Here is a 16,952-nt window from a genome sequence, read left to right as displayed (position 1 = left end):
AGCTATGGAAGAAATAAGAAAATAATTCTACAAAGAAATAATCACCCTGAGTAGTAAAGACAAACAGGACTAAAGAAAGATCAGATTAAATTAAGACTAAATTAATTAACCAGCTGACAGAACATCCATGATACAACCACCTCTGTCAGTTTTAGCAGTAAAAAAAAATACACAATTATTCCCAAATGTACTAAAAAGCAGGAAATGTGGCTTGTTTCACTCCAAATGTCGTCTTTTCTTCACTGTTCTGATCTTGGCGTTTCATAATAAAAGTGCCTGTGTGACTCACCTTCACTCTTAGACTTTAGATAATAAAACATGTTTCATTCTGATGGTCAAATAAACAGATTAATCTCTCTTCACTTATTGCGCTCACACCGTCACAGACTTAAAGTAATACTGTGTAACTTTCTGGAGGTGGCAGATCGCCATGGAAACAGAAAGTTAAAAACGACACTTTGCAGCATTCTCCGCGGAAATAGATCAGTTTTATGTCACACTGTGGAAGATTATCGCCAGAGGAACAACATTTCCATGGAAACAAGCAGCACACTCTCCGCCAAGGCCAAAGAAGAGTCAGGTCTGTGGAGATGTGAGCCTGCTCAAGTGCAATAATAACAATAAAAACTCTTTGTAACACACTATGGCTTTTTGAACATTGATAATTGGACTTTTGTGTATTTGTACCTTTCTTTTTGGTAATAAAAACCTTTTATTAGATTAGACGACGGACGGTAAACAGCGCAGTCCACAAACAGTTACCACGAAAATATAAACATCCTCCTCTTCACCGTCAAGTCCCTCCATAACCTGGCCCCTCCCCCTCGCACCGACCTCCATCAGCACCGTCCTACACGACACCAACCTCCTCCCTCCACTCATCGGGACAGAGCACCGCGAGGGGAAGAGCTTTCACTGCACAAAAAGTACAAATAATGAGCTGAACTACTGCCCTGGTGTCCATCAATACAACCATATTTGGAAATCCGAGAGTGAAACCCAAGATTTTAAAGACCGTAAGAAAAGACGAATCCACGTGTAAAGGTTAGAAGATAAACATTTGAATGATCTGCCTTCATCTGTGACCGATATCACAGCGAGATCAGGCCAATGTCAGCGTCCCCCGAGCCTGAAGTGGCCCTGGACTTTTTTATTAATACACTGAATGAAACTGTAGAGCGGCGTGGACCTAAAAGAAAAATCAGAATGAAAAACAAACAAAAAAAATCCCTGGTTAATTAGAGGAACAAATGCTGCCTGGAAAACACAAACACAACTAGAGCAGGTTTGGATTGGGCGTTTTTCACAAAGAGAAATAAATGTTTATCGTCCATTTGAAAGGCAAAAACATCCGACTTCATGTCTGCGCTGATGACAAAGACCTGGAGGACAGTCAGATCCCTCTCAGAACCTCAAATTCAAACGGATATTTTATGAGATTCAGCTGTTGTAAATTGTAAAGAGGAAATGTGTGATGTTTTAAGGCGTTTTATCTCTGACTGTCGTAATGGCAGGATAACTGGACCAAAAAGTGCAGCACTCGGGGAAGTTTTACGCTGCTTATTTACGGTTTGTGAAAAGTGAAACAAAACAATGGGTAGATCTAACGGGGAACAGGGGGCCAGGAGCGGGCCAGAGTCCAGAGAAGCTGCTGAGCGTGAGCCGGGATGCGGGAGCGGGGTGAGTCAGGACGAGCAGAACCGAGACAGCGAGCAGGGTGCGGAGTGCAGAACCAGACAGGACTATACCAGGACTTGGAGGTCGGACGGGGACGAAGCCGAGAGGAGCCGGGAGGAGCCGGGAGGAGCCAGGAGACGTAATCTGGAGAGCAGCATACAAAAATCCAGTCAGCGAAGAAGCAAGGAGACAAAACAAAATCACTTTAGACGGCTAGGTAGTCACGTTGACACGCGGACGATCTGGCGCCGAGTGTCTTGAGCCGGTCCATCTTATACGCCGCAGCAGGTGGAGGTAATTGCGCTGATGGGCTGCAGGTGCGCGCGGGAGGAGCCAGGAATTAGCCCGGCTCCGGCTCCGGTCGGTGGGGGAGGGAAAAACAAGGCAGGAGGCAAAACCAGGAACGGAAAAGTGCGGATTGTGACGTTTTGGATCATGAGTCTGAACCTCGGGCTGATAATCACATTTCTTTCACTTACACTGACGTCTTAAATGCTCTCCGCTCCATAGACCTAAACAAGTCCACGGGAGCTGATGATTTCGATCCAAAACGTCTGTTCCCACCTGCCCCATATTTAATTCAGCCTCTTTTACATGTTTTTAATGCATCTAATCAAATGGAGGTTATACCAGAACTGTGGAAAACAGCAGGTTTGGTCTTTACATAAAGTCGGACAACTAAAAATGTCAAAAGATTTAGAAAAGTTAGTTGCAAATCAAGTTACAGGTTATTTAAATAAACGCTCCATTTTGAGGCTCATCCTGTCACTGCAAACACAAACGTTTTAAGTGACATTTTCTCAGCCCTTGACACAAACAGGATTGTGTGTCTATTTACTGACTGAAGCGTTTTTACTTTTATATTTGATTCAGTGGATCATAAAATCCTCTTGAAGCGTCTGAAGCAGATCAGATTTGTCACAGCTTCATGTGTTTGGCTCCAACATTGTCTTAACAAAGTAAAGGAGGTTCCCAAAGCTCAATTTTGGGCTTTACTTTTTAAAACTTTTTACTATTTTTATGAATTCCATTGGTTACAGTTTAAGAGAAAGCCTCATACATTTATATGCAGATGATGCTGTTTTGTAAGTGCTCCCTCTGCTGGTCAGGCAAGATTTTAACAAGATTTTAATGAAATACAAAAGTCCCTCATGAATCTTACTCTGTCTTTGAATGCAAATAAAAGTGAATTACTTTTTCTAAAAAACATTTCAGTAACGTGCAAACTACAAATCTGTACACACTAAATCAGGGGTCCCCAACCTTTTTTACACCACGGACTGGAATAATGTAGGTTTTATTTTCACGGACCTTCTACGTGTGGCAGATAAATATGTCAAAAATAAGTTAAGTGCATAAAAAATACAACTCCCCACACGCTGAATCAGAGGAAACTGCACTTGTTTCTTCTTTCCTTCTTGTTCACGTTTGTTTCTTTTAAAAAAACTCTAAATCTTATCTTTTAACCTCCTGAGACCCGAGCTTTAATCAAATAAAATAATAACAAAATAAGTAAATAAAATATAAAAATACAATAAAAATAATAATAAAAACAAATAAAAATAAAATAATTAAATAAAAAATAAAATAAAAATAAACAAAAAAAAATTCTAAACTCTTAGAAATATTCAAAATTGAACATGTTCTTGTTGCTGTTCTTCTAAAAATTTGCACTGTGGCCTAAACAATCCAAAATGTGTTGTCCACAGATGAGGACACCAGGTCTCAGGAGGTTAATCCCGGTGCTTATTCTCCATGTGCCAAAGTAGTTTTAAGGTTTCATTGCCTCATTTGCTTTTCCTGCACATTCCACAGAGCCGACTCGGCGCACGAGACTCACCTGTAGAGACAAACTCATATTTTAAGTAGGACTCCTGGTGTTGTCTGTTAAATTGATCTTTCTTTTTCTTGGAGGTCGTAGGCTCCTCTTCTGGCTCCTCAGTTTGTCCTTTTCCCCTTTGTTAAAAACCTCTCCAAAGACTTTTGTTTTGTCTCATTTTCACTCTCTCGTGGCTCTACTTTTGTACGTCGTGTCTGATGTGTTAAACGTGATACGTCGTCATGGAGACAAGAGCAGATAATAAACTTATCACTACATCAGACAGATTTCTGTGGCAATTTCCTCTCAGGATTTTCATTATATGTCTATGGACGAGTTTATTATCGCGTCATGAGGGACGGGTGAAAGTCACGTCGCTGATAAATTATTTACTGTTTTTGTGCGGCCCGGTAGCAAATGCGTAACGGGCCGGTATCGGTCCCCGGCCCGGTGATTGGGGACCACTGGTGTAATACATGACCTTTGAGATAATTAGTATAAACAATTTGAAGATGGAAATAAGTTAACCCTCTGGTGCACAGCGGTCACTGCAGTGGACAGCGACTCAAACATACATTTTTCTTTAATGCATTGGTTTATATGGTGGAGCCTCTAGAGTGCTCTCTGCTGCCACACTCCATTGAGGTCAATTCAGTGGTCAGTCGGTGTAACTGCAAGTAAATTTCCTCTGGTTGTTTGTTTTCTTATTCAGGCCTAAACTGTGTTGAAATTTCCCCAAAAATTGTTGAAATGTTTTTTTCAAAGCATAAAAAGAAACATGTGTTCATATATTTACAATAGAACACAAGTTAATTCATTTTTTCAGACAGTTCACGATGTTGTTTCATGTCCTGAGAAGAATAAAAACACTTCAGAAAAAAAATGTTGACCAAGGCTTTTATAATTGATGCATCAGAGGGTTAATGTTCCATATGAAAAGTCATGGTGCCATGTGTTTTTCTGTCCTGCAGGGGGCAGCAGATCAGACTGGCCCACACTGACTCTGGACACAGTATCATCATGGATCTATTAAAGTAACACGTTTATTTTATTTTACATTTCATTTTCACCCTCCCATCATGAAGTCGTGCACTTTTTTGGACATTTTTTTTCTTTTTTTAATTAAACATTTTCATTACAGGATCTTGCAGGAAATGACATCACAAATAAGATGAAGATCACAGCTTTTTAAGACATAAAAAAGAGAACATTATACTTAGATTATAAAAGAAGAAGAATTTGACATTTTCTTGGCACAGATTTAAGACACTTCAGGGAGGAGCAGAATATTATAAAAAAAAATTAAAAAAAAGCAGCAGGTTGAGTCTCTCCATTTACATCAGTGAATATGTTTTTAATCCAGTTGGAAAATAATATCCACAGAGTCACATTTCAGTCACAAAATATAAAATATGATTCACATTTATCCACGTTTGATGTAGAGGTGTGTTACCTGGCAACCAGAATGATCCCAAAAATAATAAATATAAAAGAAAACACCTTTATTTTATTAAATGAAACGTTAAAGTGTCATCATTTTGTATTTTTGTACTTTTAACTGATGTAAAAGTGATAAATATTTGTCACAGGTTCTGTCAAACCCAGTGAGACTCAGAGAAACACGACACCTGAGTCGTATTTAACTCTCATCAAGTTGGTTTTACAGTTTGTTTGAAGAAATAAATGTTGCATTTTTAAAAAAAAGTGAAACTGTTTTACAAATGTCAGTTTTGATGAGAGAAAAGTGTCAGATCCACAGAGTTAAAGTAACACTGTCATGTCTCTGTCAGGCCACCAGGAGGCAGCACATGAGAAGAAACGAGCGTCTGCAAAACTGAGCCTGGACCAGCAGAGAACTGACCATCTGGAACATTCTACACTGTAACTGTTCTACTGAGAGGAAATGTGCCACAGTGAGGCTTTAACGCTGTTCTACTGTGAGGAAATGTCCCACAGTGAGGCTTTAATGTCCCACAGTGAGGCTTTAATGTCCCACAGTGAGGCTTTAACCCTGTTCTGATGAAATGTTCCACAGTGGAGCTTTGTAAAGTCAGTTTTTAAACATGTTCTTGCTTCTCTGGGGACACATATTATGTCCATTAAATATTTGAGACTTCTGTGTGACACTGCAGATGAAAATAAAAACAACATCAACAATAAACCAGACTGTCCAGATGTTTTTTTTTAGGTGGAGACAAATGTCCTTCCAGAAAAAACATAAAAAATGCAGATACAAAGTGATAAAGTTTCATCTCAGCTCTGGGTGTGAGGTTATTACAGAGGCTGAGGTGGAAAGAACAAAACAAAAGCCTCCATAGATCACACTCTCAGGCCTTTGTGTTTGCATCTTCTCTCTGTGTCCGTGTGGAGTTTGCATCTTCTCTCTGTGTCTGTGTGGAGTTTGCATCTTCTCTCTGTGTCTGTGTGGAGTTTGCATCTTCTCTCTGTGTCTGTGTGGGCTTCTTGTTTTTCAAAACCTGCACAACTAAACAAGACAAGCTGAAGATCTGGATCTCACTGTGATAATGTTCCTTTTCTAACATTAAGCTCAGATACATAAACATGTACTTAAGTAAACAGTGAGTACTTTTTACTTTTACTTTGCTGCATTTGAGAGTAGATATCTGTAGTGTGAGCTGTTGAATGTTGACTGCTCATTTGCCATAAAAAAAAAAACCGTGAATATGAAAAGCTGAATATTTTATATTAAACATGAAACATTGTCTCTTTGATTAATTTACAGGTAAAATGAGTTCTCACTTTGGCTTCTGCGTATAAATAAGTACAAACACAGTTTTAATGAATGAATCCAAAAGATCCAGATCCCACAAGGAGCCGACAGTCTCTGCTGTCGATGTCTTTCATGTGGTGACGTCTCTCAGACAGAGACTTTGATCACATTGTATTTTACATGAAACATCCAAAAAGTCAATTTACAAATGTTGAACCTGATCATTTCTCTGAGAAACTACGGCCCAGGGGCCACACACGGCACTTTGGTTTTATTAATCCACAAGAGTAAACCTTGTTCACTTTACCTTTTCAACAAGTTGTTGATTTTTTGGCACTTGAAAAAACTGAATGTGAGTTTTTCTGCTGTTTATTTAAATGAAATGTAATAAATAAGTATTAATTTAATCAATGTATTTGGTAAATGCAGATACAAGAGACTGAAATGAGTTTCCTCCGCAGAGTGGCTTAGGGATAGGGTGAGGAGCTCGGTCACACGGGAGGAGCTCGGAGTAGAGCCGCTGCTCCTACACGTTGAGAGGAGCAGCTGAGGCTCAGGCATCTGCTCAGGATGCCTCCTGGACGCCTCCTCCCTAGGGAGGTGTTCATGTCCCACCGGGAGGAGGCCCCGGGGAAGACCCAGGACACACTGGAGGGACTATGTCTCTCTGGCCTTGGGGTCCCATCGGAGGAGCTGGAGGACGTGTCTGGGGTGAGGGAAGTCTGGGAGTCCCTGATCAGACTGATGTCCCCGCGACTCGGCCCCAGAGAAGAGGAAGAAAATGGATGGATGGATTTGGAAAACAATTTATACAATGAGCCTTGCTACATGTTACAGGCCAAATATATATATATATATATATATATATATATATATATATATATATATATATATATATATATATATATATATATAATGTAGCTGCCTTTACCTGCCTCTGTGCTTCCTCAGTGCACCTTCTGTCTCAAATCGTATCTATTTGCATCTTGTACTGAACATTAATATAAAAATAAAAAGTCAAAGTTAAATCTGTGGAAGTGAAGTGAGTGAAGACGTTTGTCTGCTCGTCCAAGCTGCTTCTTCAGTTGTGGTCAGATTCCTGCTGGACACTGTCTTATATCTGAACAGACACTGAAACTGGACACATCTATTGTCTCCAGTTTCAGCTGAAACTACCCTATTCAAACATTAATGAGCGTCTGATTGTTCTCTTGGTCTGGGTCTGAGGGTGGAGTTATAGATGGAGGAGCAGTGGTCAGTGTCTTTGAGATGTAGATGAACAGCAGACTGTGTCCTGAGCTGCTCTCTCTGTGTCGGTTCATTCTCTTATGGAGTGTGTTTAGTTTGTCCAGTGTGACGCTCGCTCTCCACTGAATGGAATAGACACATTACTTTGTTTATGGCTCAGGGTTTTGCTCTTAGAGTGGACCAGTTTTTTAAGTTCACTTTAAGACAACAGCAGCAGCAGGAGGCGGGTCCCTGAGGTCCTCAGGGTGTGAGATGGTTCATGTGGCTCATGTGGGAGATGATCTTTGTTCTTTGGTGCTGGTCCATGGAGAGACTTGTCAGAGCAGAGGATTCTCTGAGCCACAGAAATACAAATGTACTTTTTTATTAAAATGTTGGCTTTGGTTTGGGATTTGACCACATTATAGTTAAAACACTCTTTCAGGTTGTGGGTTAGACTCCTGATCTCACAGTCTCTGTGGAGTTATTGACTAAAAGTCACGTTGCTGTGATGATGTCATCTGTTTGATTGTCTGTTACTGAGGTCGATTAGGGCAATCAGTTTGAGTTTTTATGAGTAAACACACTATCAGGGTTTACAGCAGACAGGCCAGACTCAGGCCCACGGGCGAAATTTGGCCCTCGATATAAATACATTTGGCCCGTGAGATCTTATCAAATATGTATTGGAGCTGCCCCGCCGGCCGCTGTGCCAGTGCAGCTCATGGACCTCTAACACTATGAATCCCAGAATGCTTTGCAAATGGCCCCCACCACTTCTGTCATTAGATTCTGTTCCTGTCGTCTCACTCAAATTTAATGGACCCTTCTGAAAAAACATCCAGATATAAATATTCAGTTTGACTGGGTTTACAGTAGAAGTGTTTGCTCTGATAATATTCCAGATGAACGTGCCTTAGTTCATCTGTGTTAAAGTCAAATCACTTGTTTTGATGGCACAGCAAAGTAAAAACAGCACGGACAATAAACCTGATTCTTCCTTGTTTTTTTAAGGTGGAGACAAATGTCCTTCCAGAAAAAGCCATAAAAAACACAGATATAAAGTGATAAGGTTTAATTACAGCGTTGGCTCCTGGTGTTGGTTTCATTTTTACAGAGGCTGTGGTGGAAAGTTATAAAGTACAAAAGATAAAGCTGCAGACGTGGCACAGTCTGAATATGGAGCACTCTCGCCTCACAGCAAAAAGGTTTGGGTTTAACTCCCGGGGCTCATTGTGTCTGGGAGTTTTTTTCTGGGCACTCCAGTTTTCCCCATAAACCCAAAACATGTAAATCCTCCAGCTGAGGTAGTGGTCCATACCTCCAGACTTCTAGCCTGATTTGGAGGTTTTATAGAGAGACTGAGGCTGGAGGTGACACATCCACATGTGCAGGTTCTGCAGTGAGTCCTCAGGACCAACTCTGACATTTCTACATTTGACTTGAAGTAAGAATAAAAACAATTTAATCAAATAATATTTACCTCTATGGGGTATTAAAGAGGAGGTATTTACTTCTATATAAAAATACTTTAATATATATTGTTAGTTTTATACTTTTAGATTACAGTCACAGTCCCATAAATATTTAAACTGTTTAATTAAACTTTCAAAACAAATAAACCACACCCAGCAGGTAAAATGGTGATGCAGTACTACAGGTGTACTACAGGTGTACTACAGGTGTACTACAGGTGTAATACAGGTGTACTACAGGTGTACTACAGGTGTAATACAGGTGTACTACAGGTGTACTACAGGTGTACTACAGGTGTACTACAGGTGTAATACAGGTGTACTACAGGTGTAATACAGGTGTACTACAGGTGTACTACAGGTGTACTACAGGTGTACTACAGGTGTAATACAGGTGTACTACAGGTGTACTACAGGTGTACTACAGGTGTACTACAGGTGTAATACAGGTGTACTACAGGTGTACTACAGGTGTACTACAGGTGTAATACAGGTGTACTACAGGTGTAATACAGGTGTACTACAGGTGTAATACAGGTGTACTACAGGTGTACTACAGGTGTACTACAGGTGTAATACAGGTGTACTACAGGTGTAATACAGGTGTACTACAGGTGTACTACAGGTGTACTACAGGTGTAATACAGGTGTACTACAGGTGTAATACAGGTGTAATACAGGTGTAATACAGGTGTACTACAGGTGTACTACAGGTGTAATACAGGTGTACTACAGGTGTACTACAGGTGTAATACAGGTGTACTACAGGTGTAATACAGGTGTACTACAGGTGTACTACAGGTGTAATACAGGTGTACTACAGGTGTAATACAGGTGTACTACAGGTGTACTACAGGTGTAATACAGGTGTACTACAGGTGTAATACAGGTGTACTACAGGTGTAATACAGGTGTACTACAGGTGTAATACAGGTGTAATACAGGTGTACTACAGGTGCACTACAGGTGTAATACAGGTGCACTACAGGTGTACTACAGGTGTACTACAGGTGTAATACAGGTGTACTACAGGTGTGTACCACAGAAAAGGCATTGACTGCACTTATTATTTTCAGTTGACTTTGTTGAATTTGTGCAGCCCAAGGGTTGGTGCCATTATACATTATATAATATACATTATACATTATACATTATATATGCTGAAACTAATATCAAAACTAGATACTCACATGAGCAGGGCGTGACATTTTCAGCTATTTGGATTGATTTTGAGCTTAGTAAAGTACAGATACAGTTCAGTAAGTTACAGGTGAACAGCAGTTACATCGACACAGTGAAACTGACACAGGACGTCTGTAAAGTGTCACCAGTCTACAGTATATACACAACACATCCACATCAAAATCACACAACACATCCACATGTGCAGGTTCTTCAGTGAGTCCTCAGGACGAACTCTGTCATTTCTACATTTGACTTGAAGTAAGAATAAAAAATAATTTAATCAAATAATGTTATTCACTTTCACCGCTCTCTGTTGCCAGCCTTAAAGTGGAGGTATGGAATATTAAAGAGGAGGTATTTACTTCTATGGGGTAATAAATGTAACACATTTACATCACCACGTTTCCTTTACTGTTTTCAGAACGCTGTTTTCACTCAAAACAAAGTATTAAAAATTAAAGTGAAACTTATAAAACATGCTGACGCTCTGGTTCCACTCGTGAGAAGACTTTCGGCTCTGAATCTTTTGTATCTGTTCATTTCAAAGAGCCATTCAAAAGACTGGCTCTTTTACTATTATACGACAGGAGCCAATGTCAGAACTCCTTTTATCTTTAAACTGATCACAGAGAAACGGCGAGGCTCAGATGTGTTTAAACTGAGTCAAACTGAGAGAGTTTAACCTTTGGAATGAAGCAGAATCTAAAACATCTTTGCACTACAGTAATAATATAAAATCTGTTATTGTGGGCGGAGCCTCGTACAGGCTTGTACTGATAACCACAGGGAGGGTTTGAATTGAGCTCAGAAAAGTACATTTTGCATAATACCTCGTCTTTAAGTTTTACATTCTCAAGTCAAAGTCAAATAAACAAATGACACGTTTTCTATCTAAAAAACTGAAGAATCAACGAGATGAAGACAGACGCCACAACGCCAACTCCAGCCTCGAACCTGCAACCTCCACCTGAAAAACACAACAGACATGAGGAATCAGACCCACAACCTCCAGGAATCAAACCCACAACCTCCAGGAATCAGACCCACAACCTCCAGGAATCAAACCCACAACCTCCTCACTGAGAGGAGACAGGATAACCACTCTGCCATACTCACTTGCCACCTCTAAGACGATCACTTTGACGGGCTCTGATTGGTGGACGTCTCTCTTCCTGCGCTGTTGTGATTGGACGATGTAGCCTTGGTAGGTTCCGCTGTCGCTGGGCTGGACTCTGCGCAGGATCACGGACAGGTCTTTGACCTGGTCTGGGGTCTGGTCCTGGTTCTTGAACTGGACCCGGTCTTGGTACTGGGGGTGTTGGTGGTGCGGGTGGCCCATGCCGTGGAGAAACACAAAGTGCTCCTGATCCTCTGGGCGTTTCCACATGAAGGAGGACACGGGGAAGTCCACGGGCGCCATCTTTAGGACCACGTCTTGTCCAGGATGCGCCTGGATCCTCTCAGGCTCTGGGACACAGGGACCACGAGGTCACACAGTTTGTCATGTGACACAGATGTAAGTTTTATACAAAGCTCTGTAGACTTGTGTTTGTGATGCTAACTGAAGCACTGCTCTGTCTGAAGCTGTTGAGTTCATCTTAGTTGAGTTTTGTTTTTTTCTCACTGTCATTAAATCAAACTAAACGTTTCCTGTTTTAGGTCGACTGGGATCAACAACAATTATTTCTATTTGCTAAATGCCAGAAAAATAAGAGAAGGATTTTTTAGACAGTTTTTCCACAAAGACCTGGAGAAGAAGCTGCTGAAGCTGTAAGAGTGTGTCATTATCCACAGTGAAACGAGGACTGAGGACATGGGACAAGGACACTCTGCAGGAAGAAGACATGACTCCAAAAGACACTGAAAAAACACAGAGGACAGTTTGTAAACGCACAGGGACAAAGAGCTTCATGTTTGGAGACATGTTCTGTGTCTGAACAAACTGAAACTGAACAGTTTGACCAGAATCAGGCTCATCAGCTCATTACATTTGGAGGAGAAAAAGGAGGAAACTTGCAGCCTCAGAAATCCAAACATGATCTCAAAACAATCTCAAAATCCTTCACTCACTATTCTGGCATTTACCAAATAGAAATAATTTTGTGAATCCTAATTGACCTAAAACAGTAAAAGTTTAGTCTGATTTTATGTCAGACAGTGAGAAAAAAAGTAAGTGTCTTTTTATATAATGTAAGTTTATATATATGTGTGTGTGTGTGTGTGTGTGGGGGGGGGGGGGGGGGGGGGGGGTGTGTGTGGGTGTGTGGGGGTGTGGGTGTGTGTGTGTGTGTGTATAGTTTAATGTAAATTTCAGGTTTCAACTATATTTCCTCAAAACTGAATTGACTAAATTTAATAAAACTAATCCCACACTGATCCTACAGCTTCGTCCAAACACGTGGACATGAAAGTTTCAGGCGTCACTGTGGCCTGTAAACAGACTCACTACTGCCCCCTCTGGACGTCGACAGAACTGAGCCCATGTCTGGTCCAGTCAAATGTTGTGTATCGGTGCAGAATCTGACAGTGTGGACCAGTGTGTCGTTATCACGTTACAGTCTGTGGTCTGGTTTATCAAAACTGAACAACTTAAATATTTTAGTTAACGACTGCGGCAGAATAATCCTGAGGTCTAGTTTTTTTTAGTTTTAGTTTTTTAGTTTTACCCTTTTGTTACTCGTCTGACAGATGTGACTCACCTGGCCCCAGCACTTTGAGGTCGATGACTTTTATGGGCGGTGTGTTGAACACAGAGCGTTTCCTGACGTGTAATAAGCTTTTGACGTGGCACCTGTACTTCCCACTGTCCTGCAGAGCGACGTCTTTCAGGATGATTGACAGGTCTCCACTCTGGAGGGAGGGGTCTTGGAGCTCTACGTGACCTCTGAACTGCTCGTGCTGGTAGGACAGGTAGGGCCGTCCGTCTCTGAACAGGAACACGTTGGTGTCTTCCAGGTCAGATCGGGTCCACTCCAGAATCACATCGTCCAGGTCAGTGTCTGGAGGAGCGGAGCAGGACAGGAGCACGTTTGCCCCGGAGTAAACCTCCAGACTCTCTGCAACATTAAACACAGACTGTTAGAGTCAGAGCACACGTCTGAACCCAGGTCTGTGTCCTGGACACTTTATCTGGACAACACTGTCTCTGTCATGTGACCCATGTCTCCACACAGAGGTTTTTTCTGTCTCTGTGCAGGTTTTACGTGGGTCACTTCCTGTTTTTTTATTTTATTTTTATTTTTTTGTTCATTATAGGTGTGTTTCCACGTCCACACATTCCTTAGACTATAATATTCCACATTACAGCATTATCTATCTCCACAGAGAATGTTCCGGAGTATCGTTTTAACTTTCCATGAAATCACGTGGGTGATGAGTGAAGGTTACATACTGTTGCTTTAAAACACATGTGTCAAACTCAAGGCCCGGGGGCCAAATGCGGCCCACCATGTCATTTTATGTGGCCCACGAGAAGATAAATTAAGACTTGACTGTCATTTTAAAATAAGTCTGTGCTGCTTTAATGTTTGCACTGACAATAAACTTATGAGATTTTCCCAACAAGTGGAACTGAGAAATATTTGCAAATAATCATCACAAACTGTTCAGGAAGAGGAAAATTGTCGACGTGGAAGGAAGTTTCAAGAAAGACGCTAAAGGTGAATAAAGTTTGTGCTTTAAGGAGAAAATCTGTATGTTTTTTGTGTTTTGAGGCGCGGTCGGTCCAATCTATGTCGACATTTTGACACAAAACACGGAGCTAAGTGTGAAAAAGTGAGTCTGCAAGAAAAACAACAAACTGTCCAATAATTAAAAGTCTAAAAAAGTCTGTTTTTGAATCAGAGCTGAAGGTTCTGACCAGATCCACACTTTTAAAAATGTCAGTTTATCAGGAAATACACAGTTACACAGACACGTAATATTTGCAACTTGAATAAATAATAAATACAGAAACATTATTTAACAAGTTTAAAGTAGTGACATTTATTTTACATGACATTTGTTTACATTTAGTGACATTTATCCTGCCACAGTCACATCTGGCCCTTGATGGCGGCCATTTTGTTAATGTGGCCCTCGGTGAAAATGAGTTTGACGCCTCTGCTTTAACCCTATAGCGTCGGATCGTAAAAGAAAAAATACGGATGGATGTGTAAAATAGAAGTAGTTGTGTGAAAAAGTGCAGTAAATTCTGATACTTTATTTAACATGATTTTTATGGCTGAATAAAGAATAAAAGTGTAGGTGAGCTGTACTGTGCTCAGTCCTTAAAGGGTTAAACTGACATCAAAAGAACGCCACTCCCTCAATGACACAGTGGATGTTTTTATATAAACAGGCCATGTGACCAGTGAACCACCAATCAGAGCAGACAACAGCCGTGACTCATCTGTTGCCGGGTAGAACCGTTGTAAACAGTTTGCAGTTTCCTGTGCACACGGGGTTAGGTCTGACTGTCCACCTCACACTTCTGTTCACTCGGGTTATTTCATCTGCTACATTTATAGAGTGAAATCTTATAAAAGCAGGTCAAAGGTCAAACACAGGCCAGGGGAGTTCGTAGATGACATTCTGATAAAAGTACATGTACATTTATGGGGTGAAGTACAGGTGAGTTTAATATGATACTGCAGTTTAATATTGTATTTAAAAAAAAAGAAACAGTGACACTTTGACTTTCTATTCACAGATTCACAGTGTTTAAGTTTAAAAGAGTTTTTAGTCCAGTTCAGTCCTGGTTTAGTCCTGGTTTAGTCCTGTTTAGTCCTGGGTTAGTCCTGGGTTAGTCCTGGTTTAGTCCTGGTTTAGTCCTGGGTTAGTCCTGGTTTAGTCCTGGGTTAGTCCTGGTTTAGTGCTGGTTTAGTGCTGGTTTAGTCCTGGTTTAGTCCTGGTTTAGTCCTGGTTTAGTCCTGGTCTAGTCCTGGTCTAGTCCTGGTCTAGTCCTGGTTTAGTCCTGGTTTAGTCCTGGGTTAGTCCTGGTTTAGTCCTGGGTTAGTCCTGGTTTAGTGCTGGTTTAGTGCTGGTTTAGTCCTGGTTCAGTCCTGGTTTAGTCCTGGTTTAGTCCTGGTTTAGTGCTGGTTTAGTCCTGGTTTAGTCCTGGTTTAGTCCTGGTTTAGTCCTGGTCTAGTCCTGGTTTAGTCCTGGTTTAGTCCTGGTTTAGTCCTGGTTTAGTCCTGGTCTAGTCCTGGTTTAGTCCTGGTTTAGTCCTGGTTTAGTCCTGGTCTAGTCCTGGTCTAGTCCTGGTTTAGTCCTGGTTTAGTCCTGGTTTAGTCCTGGTTTAGTCCTGGGTTAGTCCTGGTTTAGTCCTGGGTTAGTCCTGGTTTAGTGCTGGTTTAGTGCTGGTTTAGTCCTGGTTCAGTCCTGGTTTAGTCCTGGTTTAGTGCTGGTTTAGTCCTGGTTTAGTCCTGGTTTAGTCCTGGTTTAGTCCTGGTCTAGTCCTGGTTTAGTCCTGGTTTAGTCCTGGTTTAGTCCTGGTTTAGTCCTGGTTTAGTCCTGGGTTAGTCCTGGTTTAGTCCTGGGTTAGTCCTGGTTTAGTCCTGGTTTAGTCCCTGGTTTAGTGCTGGTTTAGTGCTGGTTTAGTCCTGGTTCAGTCCTGGTTTAGTCCCTGGTTTAGTGCTGGTTTAGTCCTGGTCTAGTCCTGGTCTAGTCCTGGTCTAGTCCTGGTTTAGTCCTGGTTTAGTCCTGGTTTAGTCCTGGTTTAGTCCTGGTTCAGTCCTGGTTTAGTCCTGGTTTAGTCCTGGGTTAGTCCTGGGTTAGTCCTGGTTTAGTCCTGGTTTAGTCCTGGTTTAGTCCTGGTCTAGTCCTGGTTTAGTCCTGACACACTGATATAAAGTCTGACCTGGGATGGGGGTCAGTCCTGTGGTCCACTGCAGGAGCATCAGGGGCAGGAGGAGCCTGAGGTTAGTCCATAGACTCATGGTCGTCCTCTGATGAGCCACAGGTGATTCTGACAAAATGTGACCTGCGTATGTTTAAAAAAGAGGAAGAGAAAAGAGGGAGGAGAGAGAGCAGGGAGGGGGAGGGAGAGAGAACGAGAGAGATAAAGAAATGAAAGAGATAGCATTAAAATGGAGAAGACTGTGACAAATCTAGTTGTCACATCATTGTAAATAAGAATTTGTTCTTAATGTTTTGTCTGGTAAAATAAAGGTTAAATAAAATAAATAAATAGTTTGTCTTGTTTCTGATTCGATTTCCTTTTGAGTCACAGATGTAATATTCATACAGACGTGTCACGTACGTCTCATCTAAACATTTAGATTCAGCAAAAGTGTTTTGGATTTAGCAAAAACACAGGGAAGGTCAAATTGGTCAAACATGGACACATCTTGGATCAAATCACTGGGACAGGGGCCCAGTGTGGGCCCGGTGTGGGCCCGGTGTGGGCCCGGAGTGGGTCCGGAGTGGGCCCGGTGTGGGCCCGGTGTGTGGGCCCGGTGTGGGCCCGGAGTGGGTCCGGAGTGGGCCCGGTGTGGGCCCGGTGTGTGGGCCCGGTGTGGGCCCGGAGTGGGCCCGGTGTGGGCCCGGTGTGGGCCCGGAGTGGGCCCGGTGTGGGCCCGGTGTGGGCCCGGTGTGGGCCCGGAGTGGGCCCGGTGTGGGCCAGGGCACTGGGCTCACACTGGGACAGTCCTGGGTAAAGAGTGAGTGTTTTTTCTGCTTTGTCTTTGTTTCAGTGTCTGGTTTTGGAGGAAACAGCCCCCCCTGCTGCTCTTTGGAGGCACTGCCTCCTCCTCAGTTTCTCTTTCATTTCTGTGGAAGTCTCTCGTGTTTATTAGAAAACAGAAGTTAAACTCAGAGCATGAAGACATTTTGTCTCCATTTATCACACAGCAGTTTG

General features: G+C 41.9%; 1 protein-coding gene across 1 annotated transcript; it reads right to left on the bottom strand.

Annotated features, from left to right (window-relative positions):
• Positions 1 to 10,673: 10,673 nt before the first annotated feature.
• On the bottom strand, positions 10,674 to 16,070 carry LOC117380758 (uncharacterized). The gene is made up of 4 exons (XM_033977596.2): positions 15,954 to 16,070; positions 12,814 to 13,170; positions 11,231 to 11,581; positions 10,674 to 11,081 (listed from the first exon to the last, which is right to left on the bottom strand). Exons 1-4 carry the CDS (start codon positions 16,030 to 16,032, stop codon positions 11,002 to 11,004), a joined length of 867 nt encoding a protein of 288 aa, XP_033833487.1. The 5' UTR covers positions 16,033 to 16,070; the 3' UTR covers positions 10,674 to 11,001.
• Between the last annotated feature and the right edge of the window lie 882 nt (positions 16,071 to 16,952).

Source organism: Periophthalmus magnuspinnatus, chromosome 13 (genome assembly GCF_009829125.3).
Source record: "Periophthalmus magnuspinnatus isolate fPerMag1 chromosome 13, fPerMag1.2.pri, whole genome shotgun sequence".
Lineage (NCBI taxonomy): Eukaryota > Metazoa > Chordata > Actinopteri > Gobiiformes > Gobiidae > Periophthalmus > Periophthalmus magnuspinnatus.
The sequence above is the reverse complement of the archived record's forward strand: the minus strand, read 5'-3'. Positions and strand labels throughout refer to the sequence as shown.